General features: G+C 38.3%; 1 protein-coding gene across 22 annotated transcripts in view; it reads right to left on the bottom strand.

Moving 5' to 3' along the window:
* The window catches only part of ELAVL2 (ELAV like RNA binding protein 2), a 97,223-nt gene that overhangs the window by 18,803 nt on the left and 53,134 nt on the right, over window positions 1–25,286 (bottom strand). For all 22 annotated transcript variants that reach the window (XM_065046322.1, XM_065046324.1, XM_065046323.1 and 19 more), the window contains one exon: window positions 9,507–9,610. In XM_065046322.1, the coding sequence (XP_064902394.1) occupies window positions 9,507–9,610 (104 nt within the window). The remainder of the gene's footprint in view (window positions 1–9,506; window positions 9,611–25,286) is intronic.

Below are 25,286 nucleotides of genomic sequence, written 5' to 3'. Positions count from 1 at the left end.
GTGATGTCTACTGCCCATGACTTAGCTGGTAAATGTTATTTGGAAGAGAGTCTGACACAGCAGTCAAGGCCTACACTGAACACAATTTAACAAAAACAAGTAAATGAAAACAATAAGCTCTAACCAGTAAATGCTACCATTGCAAGTTCAGCTTGAAGTATCTTTACAAAGTATTTTTTACATCTAAGAACATCGGCTGATCACAGATTATCCTACATGAATAGTATCCCACTGATTACTCCAGTATCCTTATTAATGCATACTGGAATCTGGGGAGATTAGTCACAGGAAAAACAAACTGAAATCAGTACTTTGTTACCAATATCCAAACACTATCTCTAGCCACCTTGTTAAGTGCTAGGTAGAAATAGGAAGGAAATAGGTAAAGAAATGCAGAACTTCATAAAACCGATGTGATTGAAGTTTGATTTCCTTCGGCAAGATCTGTAATTACCGCAAGTCAGCATTACTAGAGGAAAAACAAGGACATCACAAAATGTTACTGGTGTAAGGGAACTAATTCCCACACAAAAGCTTGCATGGACTATGGGATATACAGTTTCTGTTAATTAATGTCAAAGTCCACATATTTCAGTTATGATACAGATTTAAAGCAGAGACTCTCCAGATGCATCTCCTTACCTGTATCTGGTCAGTTAGCTCATTCAGTAATTACTTGCCATTAGTTCTAGATTGAGTCTCTTCAAACAACATATATATGCACTGCATTAATAGCTGTACTAAAATATTACTTCTACAGTTACTTCAACAGGTGAGTATTTAATAGATAAACTGTAAGGTTATGCAATGTCAAAACCCCTGAACACAATGTAAGCCAAGAATCAGCCAGAAAGCCTACAGTTTTAAATATTTAATAACAACACACACTGTACAATACTGAACACAGCTACTCTGGAGACACCAATTTATAATTATTTCACTGGAATTTTCCACTGCAGTAAGCAGGAAAGACATTTGTTTCTAGAAATGCAAACATTGCAACACCAAGTCCAAGTATTTTCACTGCTTTAATATTTCAGTTCTTAGCATCAAGATGAACTGATTTACAATTTAAGTCAAAACTGTGAAAGTTAACAGTTTAAACAAAGAGGTTGCCAAAAAGAATAGAGATCTAGTCCCTACAAATTAACATTTGAGTTTCTTAGTATTTGCTACTAGCTTTAGACAACTCGGCACCATATGTTCATTTTTTTAATCTTATAGCTTATTGCTAGTATAAAGGGCAAACACAATGCTTGTATTACCAGCAAGAACTTTAGGAAAGAAGTGGTATTAAATCTAAACACCTTTACAAAGTATTCTTGCAAATCTCTAAATCTGAAATCTATAAATGTTAAAATCAGTGTTTCAATAGATATTTACATACAATAACTTCCAGGGTAAACAGCTTAGAATAAACATTGTTCGCCTTATGGATAGTATCCAGCTCTTTTAAAAGTGTTTTAGTGGGGAAAAAAGAAAATCAAACAAAAAAAAAATCAAAATAAATTACTACCCAGTCTGTGCACATGAAAGTGGCTTAAGCCTTCCCACAAACCAGACAGATTTATAGCGGGAAGAACACATTAGAAATGTAAAAGCCCCCTCGGCAAGCACAATAAAAACAAGGACATTAATTCTGTTTTTGTTTTAGCAATGTTCTCAGAGACCATTGTGTCAGGCAAGCATTCTTAACTTGCACTTAAATTAGTATATGAGATGCCTTGACTCAAGAACTCTTCTTAATTTGATTTCCAGTAACAAGATGCTGCAGCACACAGCAGAATCCAGGTCTCAGCTGTCACTAGCCAGTGACAGGTTGTTGTCTGAAACAGGAGAGTACACTGCTGTATATTTATCAAGTTTGTGTTCCCTCAAATGAAAGATAGTTCCATTCCAAACAAAGCCTGAAAGCTGCTTTTCCCAGCATACAGAAGGCTGTCTCAGTAAACATGTACATGCTGTGCCCAGTTTAAATCTGTGCTGTAAAGCCTGCAGCAGCATTTGTTTCTGCAGGCAAAGCAAATCAGAAACACTATAGACCTCCCCCTATAAAGGCAATTTAGACTCAGCTCCATGGAACTACAACAACATGGTACTCACAGCTTTACTATGCATGTAGATTAACTTAACAAATATATAAGTGTATCCCATTTAGGCTTTTCTTCTACAGCCTGCCCTGCAATAGGTAACACGTTCAAAAGTAACAGCCTTTCAGCACCACTACAAGAGGAGGTTCTGCTATTTCAGACCACGTCTGGCACACCAGCTCTGACACCTACCACCAGAGCTGCAGGCCTGAGGTCAGCCATGGTATCTGCACCTGCCCTGTGACCAAGGGCATGAACAGAACAACCTGGCAGGTTCCTCCTCCACAATTAGAACCTGATCTGGCCACAAAGTAGTAACTGGTGGGAGATCATGAGCTATACTTCAGAGAAAACACCATGTTCCAGGTAGATTACTGATGGATATAGTAGTTCACATGAGTATGACTAGCCAATGTAACAGTGTCTGTAATCTACAAAATTCTTTCTTTGAAAGAGAATAATTTTATCTAGATAATATGAATTGCCAAAAGGCTGTAGGCTAAGTACACCACACCTGAGACTCACAAACACAATCTACACATTTGAGCTGGGGAAAAAAAAATAACAGGCATGAGTTTTTCGAAATAATGGAATAACACCTCTGCAGGAAAAGTTCCACTTAAATAAAGTGAAGTCTCCTTACAGACACAGTCTCTTGCAGAACAAAACTTCAAAACAGCAGATCCCAATTCTCCTTCTGTTTTTAGAGTTTAGGTGAATACCTCCACAAGTTCTCTTCTTCTGAAGGAAACAAGTATACCTCAGCTCTTCTACATTTTTGTCTAGGGAGCAGCTGCTGCTAACAAACTGGCAAGCACATCCCTTGGGTCTCTCTTGCATTATTCATTCCACAGACACACCTTACAGAAATGCACAAAACACATCTCCTTTGCCACTTACAGTTATCGCTTCACTGGAATATCTTATGACCTTTCAGGAAAAACTATTACTGCATGGATGAAAGACACCCAGGATCAATATTTAATTAATACATTGAAAACCTTGAAAGCCACTAGCTTAAGAGGTGAATTTGTCTCAAGACTTCCATTATTTCAAAAAATAAGCAGAGCCACAGTTTACAGTAGCAAAAGCATTCTGATGGACAAAATAACTATTTGTAGTAAAAAACACCACACACACAGAAAAACTTCAGCAACTCAGATCTCCATGCCTGGAATTTGCAGCAGTTTGGAACCATGCAGAAAGCCACATCCTACTTAAAGGATTTTGCATAGCATGGGGAGAGCAGAGGACAAGATCATCCATGACCAGCTTCAACAGTAACAATTGGTTTGTCGCTTTTGTTGGCTTTTTTGCTTGCTTAGAGCTTGGCTGTTGAGAAATGCTTGCTGTCTTCCTTCAGCCCCATACAGTACCTTTGGCCCCTTCTAACACCTCCATTACTGCATCAGAAACCCACTATGAAGGCTCAGAAAGGACCTCACTACACCACTGAGGTTTTCGGCTGCAAACCTGCTCAGCAGCCTTAGGGTCTGCTGCATTGGTCTAAGGATCCTCTGCACCAGGGAACACAGGGACAGACTCCTGCAAGCAGCTCTCATCAGCTGCCACACAGCACATTTGTGGTCCAAATGGAAAACAAGGCATGCAGTTGCTGAAGGTGAGATTAGCACATTTTGTAGTTTAAGTCTGATATGCTATATTATTTTCCTCAGAGTTGTTAGGCTTTAATAAACAACTGCATGGCTAAAAATTGGTTTACAGAAAGTGACAGCAATATGCATTCAGAAGTGAATCCTCCTCTAAATATTATTCAGCAATATGAAAAACAAGCATCTAGCTTAAGCTGGTTAAGTAACATACAAAATCTGAGGGGATTTGAATTTCAGTGAAGAACAAATTTTACCTGGGGGTGAAGAGGCATGTGTGGGGTGGGGAGGGGGTTTAAAATGGAAATGCTGTCAAAGCTTTAACGGTAACATAGCTAAAAGACTGTATAATTACCATTTATGTAACTCCTGCAGAAATTTAAGGGAGAAAAACACCTTTACCTTTGTTCCAAGACAAATTGGTTCTTCTGTGTCAGATCTGCTAGAACACTTCAATTTTACCTTAAGAATACAGTCCTGAGGTATTTAATTACCCTGCCAAGACCACAAAATGATCTGGCACTATGCCCCCTCTCTCAATCTTTGCTGATTGATAGCACCAGTAAAACCTAGTAGCTTTAATTAAACCTCCAAATAGGATCCCCTTTCGCTACTCCCTAGATCGATGTTCTTTAGTGCTGCAGAAGAAAGGGGAAAAAAATCTCAGGAAGGAAAAGGTTTCTCTCACCTTCACAGCTCAATTGCCTCTGGTATTTTAATAGACTTTTTACACAACTCATAAATATTTCATTGCTCCCCAGGGACATCAGTTAATGAAAAAATTACTACAAAAAATGACACAACCAAAATTCCCCTCTGCAAGTATCAGTGAAGACAGGAACAATCTCAATGTTTTACCTGCTGCACTAACTCAGAAATTAAATTAGCATGTTTATTTTTTCAGCATTCATACTTTCCATTAAATGTACACAGTGTTTTCAAAAGTACTATCATAGATAGAAGTTCATAATGGTAAAGCAGTTAAGTTAGAGGATAACTCTTTTAAAATTAATCTTACTGTAAATTTAAGTTCAATTTGGTTCAAGTCAGCAAGTGACATTTCATTGCACAATGCCAAGTTTTAAGGACATACTGCCTCAGAAGACACTAATGACGCTGTGGCATACCCCTCACTGCATGTCTTCCCTTGCTGTACTGTACTACTTTGGGCATTTCATAAGCTGATAGTTCAGTATTCACTCTTCTACTGAAGCTGTAACTAGCTGTTCTCATCACACAGCTTTCTACAGTAGCGTAGTTAACCAGGTGATGGTAAAATAGCATGTCTGTGCTTGTAGCCAAAGGATTTGTTGAACTCCATTCTAACAGCAAGTTGGCAGAATGTTACATGCTAAGCCTGATTTTTTTTTTTTAATGTATGCAAAGTTGTACAAGAGTGGGAAGAAAACCTACAGATCTAATAGTTCAGATAAAATATTTCTTAAATCTCTATTCCCCTGACAGGTGATAATTACTCATGTAAACATCCTAATAGCCCTAAGAATTTAAGAGTAGGATCTTCTATTATGGAAGAAATGTTTTACAGTGAGGGTGGTAAAATACTGGAACAAATTGTTCAGAGGCTTGGTAGATGCCCCATCCTTGGGAACCTCCAGACCAGGCTGGACAGGGCTCTAAGCAACCTGATCTGGGTGAAGATATCCCTGATCATGGCAGGAGGGTGGACTAGATGACCTTTCAAGGTCCCTTCCAACACAAACTACTCTGATACCTTACTAACTCTTACTAGGGTAGGTAAAATACAGTTAAATAATCAATGCTATCTTATAAAAATGGGCAATTCCTAGGCCTCTAGTTTGGACAAACTATTTTCTTTCCAATGTGTATTTGCATATGTGTCTATACATGTATCACCAGAACTAACAAGAAATCCATCTGCCAGCTCCTGCACACCAAGACTGCCACTTCATGTCCTCCTTCTCTGGAGAGCTGGGGACAGGGCAGCAGGATACTTCCCAGCCCCAGTTCACCTGGAGAAGGAGGAATGAGCATGGCACTGCTGACATCTGCAACATTGCCTTGGCAGCTGAGGTCCACGAAAGACCATGTCCATCATCCACAGAAAAGCCAAAGAGATTTTCCTGTGTCCTTCTGCTACCCTAATAATATAGGTGAAAAGCTGCCTCCTGATCAGCATCTTACACAGCTCTGTGCTCTAGATAGGGAATCTCACTACACTTTCTTGTTAACATAGAAGTCTTTTACACCACACTGAAAGGTATTCTGATCTAGATGATATCACGATAAATTCGCCTGCACCCTTTTTTCTTTTTTAGAGGAGTTTTCCCAGGAGCACAGATAAGGGAAGACACAGAGGATCTCTCCTCTCCCAAGGAGAAGCTAAGCCAACAAAACATGCACTGATTTTCTTACCATTATGTGCAAGTCAGTGATTCTTATACACTGCTTTCTCTGAGTTCTCCACACTTGGGAAGAACTGATCTTTCCAGGACAACTCAAATGAGAGTGTCATGGACAAGCAAGTAGATAAGCTGAAAAAAAGAAAATCACTCCAGGCACAGAAACCCATATTTTCAATGGCTTTTAAATAGAACACAGCCAAAGCGCTTCCCAGCAGCAGCTTCTTCCAGAATAGAAGCCACAGAAAATGTTCCATCTCTAAGACAACTGTTTTTTGCCCTAAAGTTGCATAATTAAATGAAGCCCAAACTTCACAGGCAACCTGCAATAAAAATGTTTACATATCAAAAAAGCCATAAATTACATCACAGAGGGCACCATCTAATATGAGCACTTATACTGCCCAGCAGAATGGGTTCAGGTATAACACACTTAGAAGTGCCTTCAACATTAATGCATATTCACCTCACATGTCAAATCAGAAGGCAACACAACTTGTACCAGGTTAGAGAAGGCTACTATAATTGGCTTTGGAGGTTTAGATACAAAATTTGTTTAAGATACTTTGATAATGGTTCAATAAAGTATGACATAAAGCATTCCACAGGATGTTCTTTTTAAAAGGGTATCAAGCAACAGGTTTTAGTATCACTACTTACACAGAAAAAAAAATAGTTATTTTGCAGATTCCCCTTTTCCATATATTTCATTTCAAGAAAACTGTAGGTGGCATCCCCTTCTAGGGAATTGGAGAAACATAACCAGTTACTAAGAGGCTAGTGCAGAAGTAGTGGATCAGAGGTATGCATCATGGTGCCAATCTGGAACATCACACATCAGGATCAAGACAGTTCCCTGTAAGTGGGAATGGTCTCAGTTCAGCTACAATGTGAGGGGCTATCACCTAACCAACAAGGTTCCTTCCAGTTTTATAGACTAACAGGAAACAAACACTTTCAACCATGAACATAGTGAGCTACTAAACATTTCTACGGAGGTTCCAAAAATGTATATTGAGAACAAACTTTTTTTCTTTTGAAGTCAAAATATTCACTAACACTATGCAATTCCATCATTTTTCATATGAAGGTATATACAAAAAATCTCAACTACATCTATTTTCTAAAGCTGAAAGTAAATCTAGAGGTTCAATTCTGAGTTTGCCAAACAGTTGGTTTTTTTAATTGAAGTACCAACTTTGGACAAACAGGAACACTGTGGTCTATAAACTGTAGTAGCAAAGGTCCTGGCACTGCGATTTCATAAGCAACTCTTTGCCCCATATGTTGCCTATAGATGCAGCAAAGGCCTCAGGCATCAACTTTTTCTCTGCTCAGTTTTGCCTCCCAGGCTGATCTGAGGAATACATTAAGTTAAAAAGTGATTCACAGTAGGCTGGGCACTTGTATTAGTTTGTGCATAAAGGCAGATGCTCTTGGTAAGTCTACTTTTAAAGTCACTGCCACAGAGACATCTTAGGTCTTTTAAGAGGAGAAGCAACTGTCCAATGTTCAAATGTCTCAGTCTTAAAACATATCAGGGATCCCCCCATCCTCTGCTCCTTCTGCAGTGTGGAAGCATCTTCACAGCATCTTGGGAGAATCCAGTAATGAAAACTTGGCCTTAAACCCAGCTTGTGTTCAAAACCAAAGAAGAGTAAAGGAGAAGGGAATAAAGCAGTTTTTCCCTTCAGGTCCTGTACTCTAATATTGGAAGATGCTACTTAAGTTAAACAGGGCTGAATGCAAGTCAGAATTTAACCTGTAATGTGAACAAGCAACATTTATGGATACTTTTTTTCTAAACAGATATTTATTTTGGTGAAGGTGTTATAAATTCAGCTTGTGACAATTCAAATGCCACCTTTTTTAGCTGAATTTACATGTAATCTTTAGTCTCACTGCAAGAGTCACTGTCTGGTATTGTTTAGAACTTACAATTCTACTTTCAAGTCCCAGGCAAGCAAGAAAAGGCAACAGTGCCTACATCTGTGTACTCCATTTTCACTTTTTTCTTCCAGACCTTTCTTACTATTAATTTCTGTTGCAGAAATACATAACTGCTTTAATCACTTAACAAGGTGAAAGAGGCTTAAGAATTCCAGTACTGGCAGCACAGGGTAAGTCACTGGAAATCCCTTTAAGGGATCATTTTGGTTTGGTAGACCTGGCTTTATTCCCAAAACAACATCCTTTTTGCCTGGCTATATAGTCAACAGAACTTTAAACTTATCACCCTGGACAACTGCACTTTATTTTTTCCAACCCAAGACATCAAATGCAAAGATACAGCATACCAGCAATACTACCAGGACAAACACCCATTCCCTCTCTCACCACCACCACAAGACAGCTTCAAAGAACTGGGAGCACAAAGTCACTTTCCTCTATTTTCCCCCAAAGCAGAAAATGGGACAGATTGCCTGTGGGCAAGAAGTCTGCTGAAAACACACAGGGAGCTTTCTGCAGCAAAGCACCTATCCATGTCTTTCATCTATTGTTATTGTTAGGAATAATTCACTGGTTTGTTAAAAAGCCGTATTTAAGTTTCAAACAGAGTAATTCACTTTATTAAATTTTATGACTCCAGAACAGGTACTAACCAACCATAATTAATTACACTAACCATAATTACTGACATCTTATTTTTGTATCAGTCATCTTTAAGTGGCTTCGCATTGCTTTTTACGTTCAAACCTTTAGAGGAGAGCTTTTTATTATGGCTCAAACATGACGCTGGTTAAAGGGCAGTCACTATCCAAGTGATCAGCTAGTATACCCTCCTGTTTCATGAGAAATAACGGGATGGTTGGAACACAGGTGCCTTCAGGCAACACTACCTGTGAAACATGCTCAAAAGTCTGTTCCCTGATAAATTTCATTTTATCTCCACTGTTTTCAAATTTCAGAGCCCAAGCAACTGCTCAAATGACTATCCTCACCCTTCTGATAATTGAATAAGACTGTAAATGAGAAAAAGTAACTAAGATTTCTACTTCTAGAAATTCAAGAAACTGAATTTAGTAAACAAGAGGTGCAGGAGTTAGAACACAAACAAAAGAACAGGAATCTCAAACAAGTTATACCATCATCTTTCAGAAAGTAAAGAGGAAGCACATTGCAGCACTCAGACTACATGCAATATCACATTTCTGCAAATGAAGCAGTTTCTCAGTTAAAACAATTCAAGCTCATATCTAAAATGTTATCAAATGCATTAAAAAATGAAAGTTTCTATACTTTATAGTCATGATCTACCTCTAGATTTAAACAAAGGACTAACCATATGCTGTATGGTGAAGTCCTAGTCTATTCTATTGACATTAGCAGAATATTTAAGTTACATGAAGGGGAAAATAAACCATGCACATGATCAGTGAGTTAAAACACTTCAGCATCTTTAAATCATAATTAGCACTACATACTTTTATGGTTTTAGTTTGAAGTCTCAGTCCATTCAGTGTGTTGATAGCTTTTTCAGCATCCTTGGGGTCAACATAGTTCACAAAACCATATCCCAAGCTCTGTCCTGGTTAAAAAGAAGAGTGATCATTAGTAGTGAAGCACTATGCAACAGATAACTAACAGTGTTTAAAACCTATATAGACATACTAAGCAAAAAAATGCTTATATTGAAGAACAGTATCTGCCCCAGATAACAAAGTTTCAAAGGCTTACAACACCTAATTTTTTCCAGTAAGGTTAGTAATTTTTAACTTGCTTCCTCTGTTCCCATGGACTGCCCTAAATTCAATTCCAAAATGGCTACAGTGAGTTTAACGCAAGACTTAAAAACAGCTAAGCAAAATAGATTCAGGAGCTGCTTGTGATCTGTTAGATAATAGAGAAAGTGCAGCAGCTTCAAGGTTAAGACAACATCAAAAACCCACTACTCACTTTTGAACATTAGTTGAACATAAAAAGCATAGTGGCAAAATTCTGGACTAGTGCTTGAATATGAGTGTTTCAAATATATTTCAATGTAATAATTTGAGCCAAATTTGAAGCTGAACATTTCTACAGATGTTTTTCCACACTCTAAAGGGGGCCTCTCAGTAACAAGCAGTTTAAAGGCTCATTTTACTCCTGTATTCAAAACAATGGCAGAAGTAACTGGTAATGAGCTAAATGCCATCCAAAGATTAAACAGTTTCAGGTTCTTTTAGTCTTGGTAATTCAGATGATAGATGGACATATAAAGCACTTTTATTTAGCACTTAATCACTGAAGCACAGCTGAGTTCTAACAGTGTATTCTAAGAACTTCTTACTAAACACTTGAGTTCAGCAGTAGTCATTTCTTGACAACTTCAAAACCTAAAGTATCCCATCCTGAACTTACTGCCTTCAGCATACCCCTTCAAAAATATTTTTAATGCATAAAAATGCAAACAGGTAGAAAAATGTAACATAGCAAAAGGATACCACTTAGCAAGATTACTATCCTTCATTAGCACAGACCTTTCCAGAAATGCTCCCATACTCCTTGACCATATTATTTTATAAACTGAAACGAGGCCCAAAAAAACCCCAAACAGTTAAAAAGCCAGAGGGAATCATCCAAATTCACAAGATGCTAGTTTGAATGATTAGCTTGGAGACAAACAATACAAAAGGATAAAAAAAAAATATTACATAAAGCACAAATTGCAAGTTCATTTTTTACCAGCAAAGAAAAGAACATATGCTGTATCAAGTGCTTGTATGGTACCTATACAGCATGTATTAAATAGTATATAAAGCAAACAGATGGTAAGTTTGTAATTGATTAAGACAGTGGGTTTAATAACAACCCCACCACTGCTGGCTTTCATAACTTTGTACAAATTAGTCTACCATAGCACCAAAAGTTAGAGGACATACCCTCCCTGCACCAGCAACCCCCATTCTTCCCAGTGCCCTCCTTGAAAGAGCACACAAACAAATTTGCTAGATGAAGCCATGAACAAGTTAATATATGCAAAACTGTTAACAAAAACAACATCCAGAACCCAACTGGACAAAGTCCTGAGCAACCTGCTCTAGATGACTCTGCACTGAGCAAAAAGTTGGACTATGCAATCTCCAAAAGTACCTCCACCCTCAGCAAGTCTGTGTTTCTGTAACAAACTGGAAATATGCAGAGGCATTCCTGTATTTACAGTTCTACCTAGCTACAGGTAAGTACCTTATGTTAAAAAGGCCTTTTTCATTATTAGTTTAATTACAGTAGAGAAATTTCTATCCCGGTCACCTCCATCACTCCCACTGTCTGCAGAAACTGTCCAGCAGCATCTCCAAAAATGAGCAACTTAAAGCAACGTGTCTTTTTGTGCATGGTTTTTAGTCTTATATTCCAGTACAGAAATTCTGGATTTTGTTTGTGTTATTATTAATGTCCTAGGAAGGAGTCCATTTCAACAACAAATATGTTAAGATCTCTAAGAGAACTCAATGTAATGTAAGATATTCCCCATACGCTACTTATTAAGTCCAGGGTGAACAGAAAAAGATGTGCAGAAATGATTTCTACTACCCCTCTGTTTATGTGATCTATTTTTCACATTAAAAACACCCAGACCACTGCAGCCAAAGAGCATATCCAGCTGTTACAAAGGATATAATTCATGACCAGTTCTTCTGCAGACCTTCCACTAGTTAAGCTGATGAATATTAGTAGACTAACCTAGAAAGCAGTGCCAAAAAAAATTCAGTAATTTATTCAGGACAAGGCTAAACTAATTTCTGCAGGTTTATTCTGCAATTTTTGCAATTGAAATAGAGGTTTCACTGTGAGGGTACTGAAACACTGAAACAAGCCACCCAGGGGAGCTGTGAAGCCTCCATTCCTGGAGATACTCAAAGTCTGACTGGATGACTTCCTGGGCAACCTGCTCAGGGAGAACCTGCTTGACAAGGGGGAGTTGATGAGATTATCTCCAGAAGTTCCTTCCACGCCCAATGATTCTGAATGATTTTATTTAATTCAGTTTTGTTTAATTTAGACTATCATCTAAAATTAAATGGTGTCCAGATCTACCATTCTGAAGACCTTATGTATCTGAAAATACTAAGAAAAGGTAAATCATCTTAAAGAAGTAAAAGTTTTCCCTGAAGACCAGTGGTTCAATTACAGATTGTCAATAATTCAGATGCAAAAATAACTTTCTCCATAGACGCACATAGATCTCAGCTCTGAACAAACAATACTAATAATTGGAAATTGAACTCATTTCCAGAATCAGATCCTTGAGGGACCACTCTGAAGTCTTCCTGTTTACATTAAGGTAAGATGCTTATTTAAGAGGTTTTCCAGTTCATGTACAGATAGGTGAGCCTTAGAAAAATCCAGAAAAGCATTTCACTATGTGCAGTGCAAAGCGGCTATTTCAAATGACCCATCAGATACCAAATCATTGCAAAGTATGTCTGACTGCTGCTGGTTATTTCTCACTTGGTGGGACAGTGCAAACTGTGTTACAAGAACTTAGATGCTCAGTTCTGCCTAAGCACTTCACTGATGTACAGAACTTAAGTCCAAATTTATTGTGGTACCACTGCAGCTGTACAAGTCCCATCCAATTGTGGATTTCAGATGGAGAAAGAGCAACATACCCACTGCATATAAATTTTACTCAAATAAAATTAGAGATACTTGGCCAGTAAAATTCAAACAAGTTCCCCTTCTGTGTAGCTTTTCATCCCTCCTCAATGTATAAACCTGTTGTTAAGACAAACCACTGCAGAAGACAGAGTTAAACTAAATGAGCCACCACTCTTTATATAAAAAGAATAACTTCATTATTTAATAATTGTACTGACTAATTTGTATTGCCTGAAGCCAAAAATTAAACTGAATACTGACAGAAAACAGCTCTGGAGTCTTCTATCTATGCCTCTTCTGCACCAAACTCCATTGACCAAGGCAAATCTCCTGCAGAGTACACACTTGTTTCCAAGTCTTGTAACACACTTGAAGTAGATTATGTGTCTGAGTCCACAAGAAGATGTTGGAAAAACTAAGGTTGTACACAAGTTAAGTAATCCTCAGAGCTAAATGCATTAAAAAAAACTGCTCAATCTCCTACCGTTTTAAGACAGGGTCAGCTCTTGGCTCAGCTTTATTTTTTCCAAGTTGTGCGTAATGCTACAGTCTGAAAAACCTCTGACACCTCTCCAGTTTTGCTGTCCTGGTACTCTGTCTACTATGATGTGTTTAGGTACTTTGAATACCCAGTTCAGCCTTTCCTAGATCTTAAAGACTATGGCCTATTCAACCTCAACACAGACTATGTACATCTGCTATTTATTCCATAACTTGGACCTATAAACAGAATGAAATTTAGCTTATCCTAAATAAAGTGATGATGCATTCTTTATTTTTGTAATTACTACTGTCAGTAAGAAAAAACATTCAGCTTCGAGGGGAATACTCTGCTTATTTGCAGAAGTGAGCGATACTTCAGAACTTACATGCTCAAACTATCATCTGAGCTTCTCAACAGTTCTTGTGGCTGTTTCACAACACTGTTTAAAGCTGTTTCTGTACACTTTCTACTAGATACTATGAATATTAGACAGTGTGGTATAGAATAAAACAAGTTATCTAAATGATTGCTGAAAGAAAAAAATCATCTGGAGTAGGAAAAGCCAGAATTACTAAATGATCTGGAAGGAATAAGGGAATGAAAGAGGAAAAGCAGCTGGACTTGAGTTTTGCTTCAACAGAATCTGAAAGGAAAAAACTTCAAAACACAGCAGAAGCACAAAGAACTTCAAGAAAAGTTATGATCTGGAAGTTCATATTAATTAATTACTTTTTGTTTTATTAACCGACTCTTGTATCAGAAACAAATTCAATCGTAAGTGGCAACAAATACTTTCAGTCAGGCTTCTCTGTGAACCCAGGCATGCTAGATCTACCACTAAGGAGGTCACTAAAAATGATCAGCCTCCAAGCACCTGGTCTATAACAAAACGTGAACTGGAAAGCACTGCGTTACTCACTTTATTAGGGGAAACTCCTCCGTTTATGTTTCAACCTTATGAGACCACTGCATACAATTTATTAGATGATGCCAAATTACTTCTTGGCATTACAGCCAATACATGGAAGAGGTTTTGAAAGGAGAGGAGCAGAAAGTAATTTCAAACAATTTGATCAGTCTGCAAAAGAACTACAAGACTGATGATCCACATGGACACTAAAAAGAGTAGACAAAGTAGTTTAACATTAAATAAGAAGCAGAGAACACAGTGACTCAGTACCTAAAAAAAAGTAGGCAGACTTCAGAGATTAGTCAGCAAACCAAAAAAGTTTCAAGTAGGAAAGGGGAAATAAACAAATAGTAAGGTATAGCCATTGCCACGGTGATCCTGAATTTACTACTGTGCCTTGAAAAATGTCACTGTTTTAAAAAGCCACAGGCTCTAATTCATAATATTTATTAGAGAAAGAGTCACAAATAACTAGTTCTATCCTGCCCAAGTTGTTTCACAAGGTGCTTACTCGTATACTATAATGAAGCAAGTTTAAATATTGCACACAAATATAAAAGCCCAAAGAAAACTCTCTGCACCACAACATTTAGAGAAAGTCTCAAGTGGATCCTATCCACAGGGAAAATGGCCATACGAAGTGGATGTGACAGAGTGACACCTGTTGTCCATTCTTGCTTTTAAAAGTAGCAGCAATATTCCTCAAAAGCAGAATAGAGTCCTTAAAATAGAATTCTTAAAACAACACCATTTTTTTCCTTCAGGTAACAAAAACATTCAGCTTCCTGAATTGACACAATCTCACTCTAGAACTCTGCTTACATGAAAGGACTTCTTGGTTATTTCCAGCAACTGCTTTAACATTTTTAAGGAAACAGATTATAGTAGAGTCCTGCTGCAATAATTCAATTTGAGAAGTAAAAATCATGATGAAAATTTAGGTTGCACTACTGGAGACATGAAGAGGTGAAGAAATTACAGAAAGATCTAGAAACTTAACAGGTTGTTTAGTAAAATCCAAGCCAAGTCTAATTTTTCTTTAAGGTAATGCAGAAGGATTGTAGAATAAAAAAATGCATCACTACAATGCACCACCCATTTCCATCAGGCACAGGTATTTATGCCATCTAAAAGAGATTACTGCTGAATTACTGAATACCCAAAATCAATTATAAACCAGCTCATATCAACTGATTACCATTAACTACTTATGCAAAGTGCTCTCTCTCAAACTTGGGAAGCAATAGGAGATCTAGAGACAAGGCAATTCTTTCCTATTGCCCTGTTACTACCCAAATTATTCATAACAGAGAAATACGCAAGAGTTGGTGACATGAAAGAAAACATAAGTACTGAAGCTGTCTGAACACTGATACATCTTCCTACCCAGAAAAGTCATCTGCTGGGTAAGTGTTCACGCATAAAACAGCTTCGGTGTCCGAATGCATCCCCCAGTTCAGCGTCAGGAGACTAGCTAGTGAGACCTGTCACACAAGCCTAGAGATTACTCTAGACAGGACAATTAATAGGACATTATCAAGTAAGAGTGTGGAGCAACATGTCAGCTGTTTTCCTGATGGCTGCTATAGTCTGAAGGTGTCACTTGAAGTCCACTTCCACAGTTAAATACAGGTCATCTCCATTTGAAGGGGAGACCTGATACCACATGTTTCTTGCAGTTCTTTGCTGCCATTCTTAGTTGCATACACACCCACCTCTACTTCGTTATCAATTTAGAGATCACATATTCTAAGTGAGGCACAATGACTTTTCTACATTCCGATGAAGTGCTTGCATTCTAACAGCTGGTGGTGTCTCTTTGCTATCATCTGTCTATTAGCAGGCAGTTTTAAGGGCCAGACTGCTAGTGCTGATCACCTGTACAAGGCAGCAATTTATGTCTTAACTGGACTGCGGGCAGCACCAGCAAATAGTAAGGAACAGTCAGGCAAGTGCAGGGTAACATGACAATGGTTTAACTTCCCCTAGATGCTCTGTACATAATTACCACCTCTTAGAGGAGTTTGCTCTTCTCAAAGAGTTTTTACTGCATCTAAGCTTCCTTTTTCTCTGGGAAATCCAGAAGTTAACCTCCAAACAGTAATTCAACTATACTGGAAGTAAGAAAAACAAACAAACAAACCATTCCAAACTGAATTATATACGCCCACAAAGCTTGTTTTCTTCTTTCCAACAAACCTGCATTAATATTTTACTGTTAAGGAGTTACACAAACAGCTGAACCAGGCCATGTAACCCAACCATTCCAGACCAGCAATTCAGATGTCTTACAGCCTCTCCTCTCAACCTCCCTGGGAAGTGGTCTGCCTGACAGCTTTTCTTGCAGGAAAAATATATTGGCCAATCTTCATTTACTTCCCTTTTCTGTTTGAAAGCAGCTGCAGCAGCCACAGACAGTGGCTTCTCTTCTAGAGATTTAATATATGTGGCACACAACAGCTAAATCCTTCCATGTTGTACTTCCAAAAAGGACAAGAGTCTTCAGATCATACAACTCCCTTGAAGGTCAAGTTAAAGAGATCCTCTCATTTTTATTATTATACCTGTAACCCCAGAAAACAGGTAAAAGTAAATAAAAAGTGGGACTACAGTATGTAACAACAGAAACCTTCTGTAACTAGACAGACAGGCAAGAATGTCTGTGTAGCTGCCATCTTCTGCACTGGCCAAAGGATGACAGTCTGTTTTATATAATAGCAGACCCTGGAGTGCAGAGTGGCTGTAAAATGCTTCTGTTACATTTTCAACCTACAAGCTACCACTCAGCTTCAGGAGGAATATTCTCTAAAGCCTGTAGGTACCTCAGAACCAAAAAGAAATACTATTTCAGACATAAGTGCCAAAGGCAACATCTTTATCAGCTCTTTACTCAATGCTACCAGGCTGGATGCATAGTAAGAGAGAGCTCAGTCATCTGAACGATGCAGTCTGCTTAACAAGAGGTTGCCTGAAAGTGCTCAAGTGTCATTTACAATCTGTTACAGCTAAAAGAAAGCTTGACAGGTAGACAAGTATGAGGTTTAATTTAACAGATGTTAAGTAAGTCCTTTCAAAAGCTACTTCTGAAACACTGGGAGAGCTGTATCACACAGGAAAAGTCCCTGTGAGGTTACAAATGCACAGCAAACTCACATATTCAGTTGTCTTGCAACATTTTGTCACTCCTGAAAAATAATGCATATTGTTTCCTGCATAACATCATGATTAGAGAACAGCTGATTAGTATGGTAGTTATTTCATGACTGACTAAAGCATCTCGGTAAATCACTAGGTCTTCTCTGAATGTTTTTTTTGGGCACATACATGAAGTCTGACCCCAGAAAATTCTGGCCAATATCAAGTCTACTTGTCTTCTGCTTTTCAAGTCTCCTGCTCTGTGGTTTTCTACTGAATCTGTGTCCTCATGATTCTCCCCTCTAAATAGCTCCCTCTGAAGAAAATGATCCTGCATGCATGCCTGCAAGAAGCCTGTCATCCCTGACAAAATCCAGAGCCAATGCTATAGAACTTGATCTGTGCTTGAGCACACAGCTGGTATTTTTCAGCACTGCTCAATTAGTATGCAATGGTATTATTATCAGATGACTAACAGGTGCTGAAAAAACAGCAGCTTCAATAAAAGAAGGATTTCTACTGCTGCTTTTATTCCCAGGGTCAACTACTTGCCTTATTTCATCACACTCTCCCTATTCATATGAACCATAGCACTTAATGCAGCAAGATGCCTTTAGAACCTTGGCAGACCCACCACACGAGGGAGTCCTTGGCTGCCATTTCCCATCAGAGCTGCCCAACACCCAGCACAAGGGCTGAGCAAGGTACCTGCTGGGAGCAGGTGCTGATTAAATTACCAGAGCACCCAGCTAATCCTGCACCTTGTCTGAATTCTTAAGCATTCCTGTAAGGTCTGCAGACCAAACAGAATAACAAATTCAAGTTATCACTTTCTTCACCAAAAAAAGCCAAGATGAATACTACAATCAGCTGAACTTTCAAAACTTTTTCATTATGTACTTGACTTCTGATAAGGTATAAATGAATGAATTCTGTGAAACAGGATGGCTCACTTCAAGGAGCAAGCAGAGCTGGGTTTGTAAGGTCCACCTGATTTCCTTAACAGGTAAAAGTAATGTAAGAAAAGAGCCCCACTAATTCAGTGCCAGCAATGCTGTCTTAGAAGAACTACTCCAAACTACCATTCAATTTCAAATGATCATCCTGATATACACATTAAATAAAAAGAAAAAACCTCCAAAGAACACTTACATTTGCTTAGAAATACACCTGAAAACTCATACAGACCACTAAGCCATAAAGCTAGTTTCATGGTCTGATATAAAAAACCGACCACAAGTACACTAAGCACATTCTGAAAAACAAAATCTCAATAGCAAATAATAGTCATGCATATACCTTCCACAGAGAGCAATCAAAATTTTAAGATAAGGCATTTAAAAAAATAGGATTTTTCTATAATAGTCATAAATTTCAGTATAGTGGCATTTCAGGCATTTCAACCTATTTCAACACTTGTAAAACAGATCCTATTGCAAAATAATGAATTAAAGTAACAAACAGCTAGAACCACAACATCAGAAAAAGGAAAGCTAAAAATGCCTGTCTTCCAAAAAAATTACACTATTTGCTTCAATATATGACAGTGAAGAACATAGTTCTGAGGTTAAGTAATAAAGTCTAGGAGCTGAAACTCAATGTCTAAGTCTACAGAAAAAAAAAATCCCAGCAGACTGAAGACTTTATTCAGCTACAGATGGTGCCTTCAGTGCTTTACTGCTTGAAGACCTGTCTGCCAGCCCTTGACTGAAAGAGAACAGTCAATTTTCTGGTGAATATTAATACATCTTCTGCCACCAGCCACGCAAGTGCTCATTTGCATCAAACACTATTTTCAATAAACTAAGCATAACTTTGTTTAGAAGTAAATTTCTATCTCTGTGTGTGAAGTTAATTGGTAAAGATCCACTGAAGTACTGTAAGAGTAAGTCAGCTTTGTGTCATTACAAACATGACCAAATCAAGCTCACACCAACTTGACTTTAGGCTTTATTCTGCCTTTCATCACTCCCAAAGTTGCACACACTGATGGAAGATTGTTCAAAGAAAAAATATATGACAATGTTACAAGCCTATATGCAAACACTCATCTGAATTCATCTCACAGACCCATGTAATTTTTCACAAGTCTCCTAAAATTTCAGAGTGGAGATGTGTTCCCTGACCACCACAAAAAAGCAAAAGTGGAATGCTTGAAAGACACAGCATTATGTTAAGATCAACCTAAAAACTCCAAGCAGTCACAGCCTACGATGTCCTCAAGGTAAGGCCGTGTGGCCATGGGAAAGATCAACAGCACTTCTGGCCTGTAGCCCAACCACAGGAGCATGAGAAGTTTGATAAAGAGTTTCAGATATAGGAGTAAGAAAACCTCAAACCTTCTGTTTGTTTGGATTTGCAATTCAAAACATCAGAATTCCCCACAATGTGCCAGGGTGATCCTCCTGAGAGACAAGCCCACAGAGCACTCTGTGCCAGAACAGGGAGATCATTCAGCTGGCACCAGCTCTTTTTCAAAAAAGCTACTGCATCTTCATAAATCACCATTGTCAACTGCATCTAATTTAAGCCACCAAGATGTCCACTTATTTTGCACTGAATAAGGCTAGAAGCACACACATAGACATGCAGTTCACTTAACTGCAGTACCTTCAAACTACCTATAGATCTACAGTCTCTCTAACAAGAAAGGCTAAAGGAATAAGCACACTGATACCATCATAGTTGCTTTCCTCCCATTTACTTTTAGCATAAATTATTGTTCAAATTTCACAGTCCTTTGAAATCTGCATTTAGTCTTGAACTGCATTTTAAAAGCAGCTTCAGCAAAACGAGGGAAACTGCATGAGTCACAGAGCAATCCATAATTTAACTGCAGTTTGATCCTAGTTCCAGTAAATGGATTCTATTTACTGAAGACTCATACACCACTGAGCTCACAAGCTTGCAACACCTGTGAACCACGATTGCTACTAGATTTCAATATTTGATACGTTGATGCCTCTTTCTCCCAAACCCAGTTTTTCCTTGCTATTGCTCTGAATCTGGAAAAACAGAAATCAAAGACTGGACAAAAAGGGCTAAACACTGATCAAAGTACTTGACAGTTTATCCTGCTATGCAGTAACATTAAATCTAATTAAACAGCTATTAGTAGAGTTTTAAGTTATCTTAAAAATGGTAATTTTTCAGGAAGAGAACCTGATGTCTAACCTCAGCCATGTTCAGCTCTGCCCTTCTATTAACTCAGTGCCATCCTCTTGCACTGTATCTGTCATGGTTCTTAACGTGTGAGGAAGATCAGCTGCTGCTCCATCAACACACTTGGTGATATCAGATACAAAAATGAGGGTGTAGCTCTGGTTCTTCCCCACATCAGGCAGAGAAAGTCAAGGATAAGGGGTATGTGGATGCTAAGATATACACAAACTCAATCAAAAACCTTTAGTGAACCAGAAAAGACATTAACTGAGGGTTAATGTCTTAGATACTCCATGTCCAAATACGTAATCCCAACCGCAAAAAGCTGGAAGCAGGGACTGCATAGGAAAGTGTATGCTTCCACACAAGCAAAAGTAAAGAGGCTTAAGGACACTGGGGAAGGCTGAACACAGTCGTGCCTGTTATGGACTCTCGTGTTCACAAACAGAACAGTGAATTGCTTTAAGTAATGATGACTGACCTGGGGAGCACACTTTCTTGCAAACTAGCTTGTTACACTAGAAGTAGAAGCTGCTTACTATGGTAAGGTGAAAACATAGCACAGAATTTGGTAATTCAGTTATTCTTCTGAAAGGTGGCTTTACCCTTTAATTTTTACCACTATTAGTAGTAACATGTGCTACATAGTTGAGAAGTTTTGTGTTTTGCAGTCGATTTGTTCTTTATCAGGAAGACAGCCAGCAACATTAAATACTCTGCCCCACTGTATCACCTAGTCACCTTAAATAATACACAGGTGGGCAAAACATCTTTTGCTACTACTGCAGTGTTTAGAAGTGTGGAGTAATTTCTGCATCCAAGTAGGAAACTAGCATGACATTTGAACATGAATTCTTTTCTCAAACTTCACATTAGCACATACTATTCTTAGGGGTTCGTTTTGCTTTTCTTTCAGACTGCTACTTAACCTCTGAGTTTTCAAAGACATCCTGAAATGTGCTGTGATCCAGAGTCTGAAAACTATTTTCTGCCCCCAGAGCACATTTTGCAAAAGTTAACTTGCAGTGTCACCTTCAATCGTGGGGTTTTGTTCTGGTCTTTACTGATGGCTGAAAAAGAGTAATAAAATCCTAAATTCTTGTCAAAGTATAAATTCTTCCTCTAGCTTAAGTACTAATTGTAATTACAAAGACATAATTTTTGAGTTGACATCAAAGGGCAATATTCTTCTTTCAGTTTTAATAGCTGTCATTAAACAACTACCAATCTGCAAAACTGAGTAGCAGAGAAAACAAGTGATTTCTCATTGTAGTTGGTAAACACACAGGAAAAGGATAGGCTCAGAAAAGCTGGCATTTTCATGACTTGAAACTGAAATAATGTCTCCACAATATAATTCTTAAAGGAACACAGCAAAATTCTTCCAGAAGGAAGCTTTTTTGGGGAAAAAAAAGGAGGTGGGGGGGCAGGGGACACACAGGGAATAATCAATGCATCTTGCTATAGGTAAAAGACTCCATTGTGCAGCAACATTTAGGCTTCAAATGCACTTCAAAAAAGGCTGTGGCTTAACCTGCATGAAGCCATAGGTACCAGAAAGACCAGGAGAAAAAAAACAATGCAACTTCTATGTTCAATAGCTCCAGAAACTCCAAAGATGAGTAAGAATTCAGACTAGAAGTCTCATCCTGTTTTAATCAGTTCAATCACATGTCTCAAAAGAAGAAAACAAAGTAACCAAAATAACTGGTCTGCAGTGTGGAAAGGATTAAAGATAACATGGTTGTGCTTTTCGCAACTCCATGAGTAGAGAGATTTTCAAATTGTTAAAGGAATCAAAATGAAATGCAGCATCTGAGCTATATTTGTGTAAGTTATTTTCTCTTTACATGTGGGTTAAAGTATTATGCAACCAAAACCAGAGGTCTACACATTTCTTCTGTTGTCTTCTACAACTTTCTATGTACTTCTCATACTTGGCATACTCCAGGAAGACAAAAAGTCCAAAGAGAATAGTGTAGTAGATCCTTTTCTGCAGTTGTGCAAAGAAAAGCATGATGCTAGTTTGGTAAATTTGTACTGTAAGAACTGTCAGTCAAAGTGTACCATGACAAAAAAAAAATACAGAAATAAAGTGCTTCTATATAGCAAGGTAAGTATAAATATGTGAAGCCAAACAAAGTTCCTTGCACATATTTAAGGTCTTGCTTCTATAATGCTATATACTAGCTGCTTCAACACATAATGGACCAGCTATTAATCAGTTAGGACCATCTGCAGCTTGAAGTCTATTACCTATCACTGTGCTTGCGGTGGCTGAGGAAGTACCCACTTTCTGCAGTGGTAACCACATCCTTGTAACCAAGATAACATCCTTGGAGTGAAATGGCTTCAGGGTGTGCAGGTCAGCAACACTGCTACCCAAACTGAGGTAGACGTCAGCAAAACACACCCCCATTTTATAAATACCTCGCACTAATTTCACAGCACAGCTACCCTGAAAGGCAGTAATGCTTCTCAAGTAATCTCAAGTTTTTAGATCTGTTAACATATAGTAGTTTCCACTAGAATTAATATTTATTAAAACAGCTGGGCTAGAGTCACTAGGAAATAACAGCAGTACATACCTACAAGCACCTGTGAAAGAGTAAGCAGTGTTAAGACATGCCAAACAGCAGCCTTCCCACAGTGGAAGCAAAGAGCACTTCCTCTACCAAAAACACAAGAGATATCCTGTATCACTAGAGGACCAGTGACAACTTGTAAGACAACAGTTAGACAGGCTTCTTGTTACTGCAACTGCTGACAAGAGTTTTAATTTGTCTGCAGAAGTGCAAGAGAACTATATTGCATTAATCCCCACCAAAAAGCACAGCGCTTGCTGAAAAGCCAAGCCATTTAATGAAGATCATGTTCTGATTCACTATGCTCAGAGATGTCCCTAATCATATTTAGCCTCATAAACAGAGTTCCAGTTTTAAAACATCAAGTCCTTGATTATGCTGCATATTGAGATCAGCTCAGTAATTCAGGTTAATATATGGATGAATAAACATGTAGCCATTTTAAAAATAGCTTGTTTCCACAATGTCAGTAGTAAGAACTGAATAACTAGGCAACTTAAATGAATCTCTGCAGACTATGAAGGTTTAGTCAAACAGCTTTTTGCTGCCTTTTTATTTGTAAAAAAAAAGCCCATAAACTCCTGAAAGGTCAAACCAGTATTGTGCCTGCAAAGGAGAGAAAAGCAAGTGGAAGTCCAAAGACAATCAAGTGCTATCTTGAGTAACATCAGATGAAACAAGTTCCTTCATCCCCACCTGCTTGGATGACTCACTTCCAGGAGTCATGCTAAAGTGCTATAAATTATGCATTTTACTATGATAAAGCACAGTAAATACTGCTAAATCCCTTCCAATAACATTAAATAGTAATATGCAGAATCAGAGAAGATTTACTATATGATACAATATTATAGGCCTAAGACAAGTTTCTATTAATAGTAATAATATGGGTCCACACCTAAGGCTTGTTTGCAAACAACCCCTTCAGGATTATTCATGCAGTCCAGACAGTAGGGCAGTATTCCAACCACCAGCCAAGGAGGCCAACTCTGCTGTCACACTTTCATACAACAAGCACACAAAGTTCAAAATTACTTTATTACCTTTGTGCTGTTACAATACACTGAGTCCTTAGGCCACAGAGACTGCATTTTAACAGAGTTAAAACATGGACTATGTTGAAAATTAAAAAGGCTGATATTAAGCACAACCCTTCTCTTCACATCCACCCCCAGAAAAATCTATGCTTCAAGGTCTTCAGCAAGTTTTTCCAGAGCAGAAAATAAACAGCCACCATATATAAATATATATTTGCCTCTAATCCCATTGGGTTTTTTATTCTTGATTTCATGTTTTAGTCAAGGTCTGCACAAGGCACCCTGCTGGGAAAATACAGTTAGCTAGTTGATACCTTTGTACACATCCCTCCCCAAACCAGAAACTGTCAGGCTGACAGAAGTCATTCCCTATCTCAGTACACCACTAAGCAGCAGCTAGAGGGAACCCCTGCCTCTCAGATTCTGCACACCAGGAAAGAGCATCCAGCTTCAGCCACCCCCTCCTTTAGCTGCCAAGCTACTCTACTGTTCCACCCCAAGTGCACTCAAAAACTTGCAGAAACAACTAATGGATTAGATTAGTGCAGGATTGCAAACATCATGCACATTGGGAATAAAAGCAGAGAAGGAAGAGCTGGGGAGTTCTACAAAAATAGCAAACCTTTTTTGCAAAGTGCCAAAGTTGTAGTGGTCTGTTCATTCACATGATCCTCCCTGTATCAGGCACTTTTACAACATAAGCAAATACCCCGAATTCCAGCTACTCACTGTCCTGCTGTCAACATCTCTTTTTTTTCCCCCATGAGAATGTTTTTGAAACTTTCTACACTGTAGACAAGTAGTCACTTTGCAGATTAAGCCACTCCAGTTATGCCGTAATATTTGTCTTTTGCTTCCTCTACAACATGAAGACAACTTGTCTAGTTTATCTCTTACAGCACTTCAAGGCAGCAACAAAACCAGAATCTCAAATTAAGGCATAAGTATATGACCATACTTCCCATAAGCCTGTAAGGCTAGTTTGGATGCTGCAGAATTAGTCTTACATTAAGGCACATGAAAGTTTTAGAGTTGAAGAGTATGCTAACACTGTTCAAAGCAACAGTGACAAGAGACGAAAAACTGCCAGCCCAGGCTCAACTGAACAATAACATCACTATGAAGCCTAAAATTCCCATCAAGTCAGGAGCTCTGCAGCAGCACTGACAGGGGATAAGGTTTCCAACAGCTCTGCTATTGCCAGACACTAAACATGCACTATGAGTCTTTGCACTAGTATGACAGAAGTAGAGAAAACTACAGAGGTTAACAAGTTTCAATTGTTTTAGATTCAAGCAGCCAGTCAGACA

This window comes from Columba livia, chromosome Z (genome assembly GCF_036013475.1).
Source record: "Columba livia isolate bColLiv1 breed racing homer chromosome Z, bColLiv1.pat.W.v2, whole genome shotgun sequence".
NCBI lineage: Eukaryota > Metazoa > Chordata > Aves > Columbiformes > Columbidae > Columba > Columba livia.
This window is presented reverse-complemented; position numbering and strand designations above follow the sequence as displayed.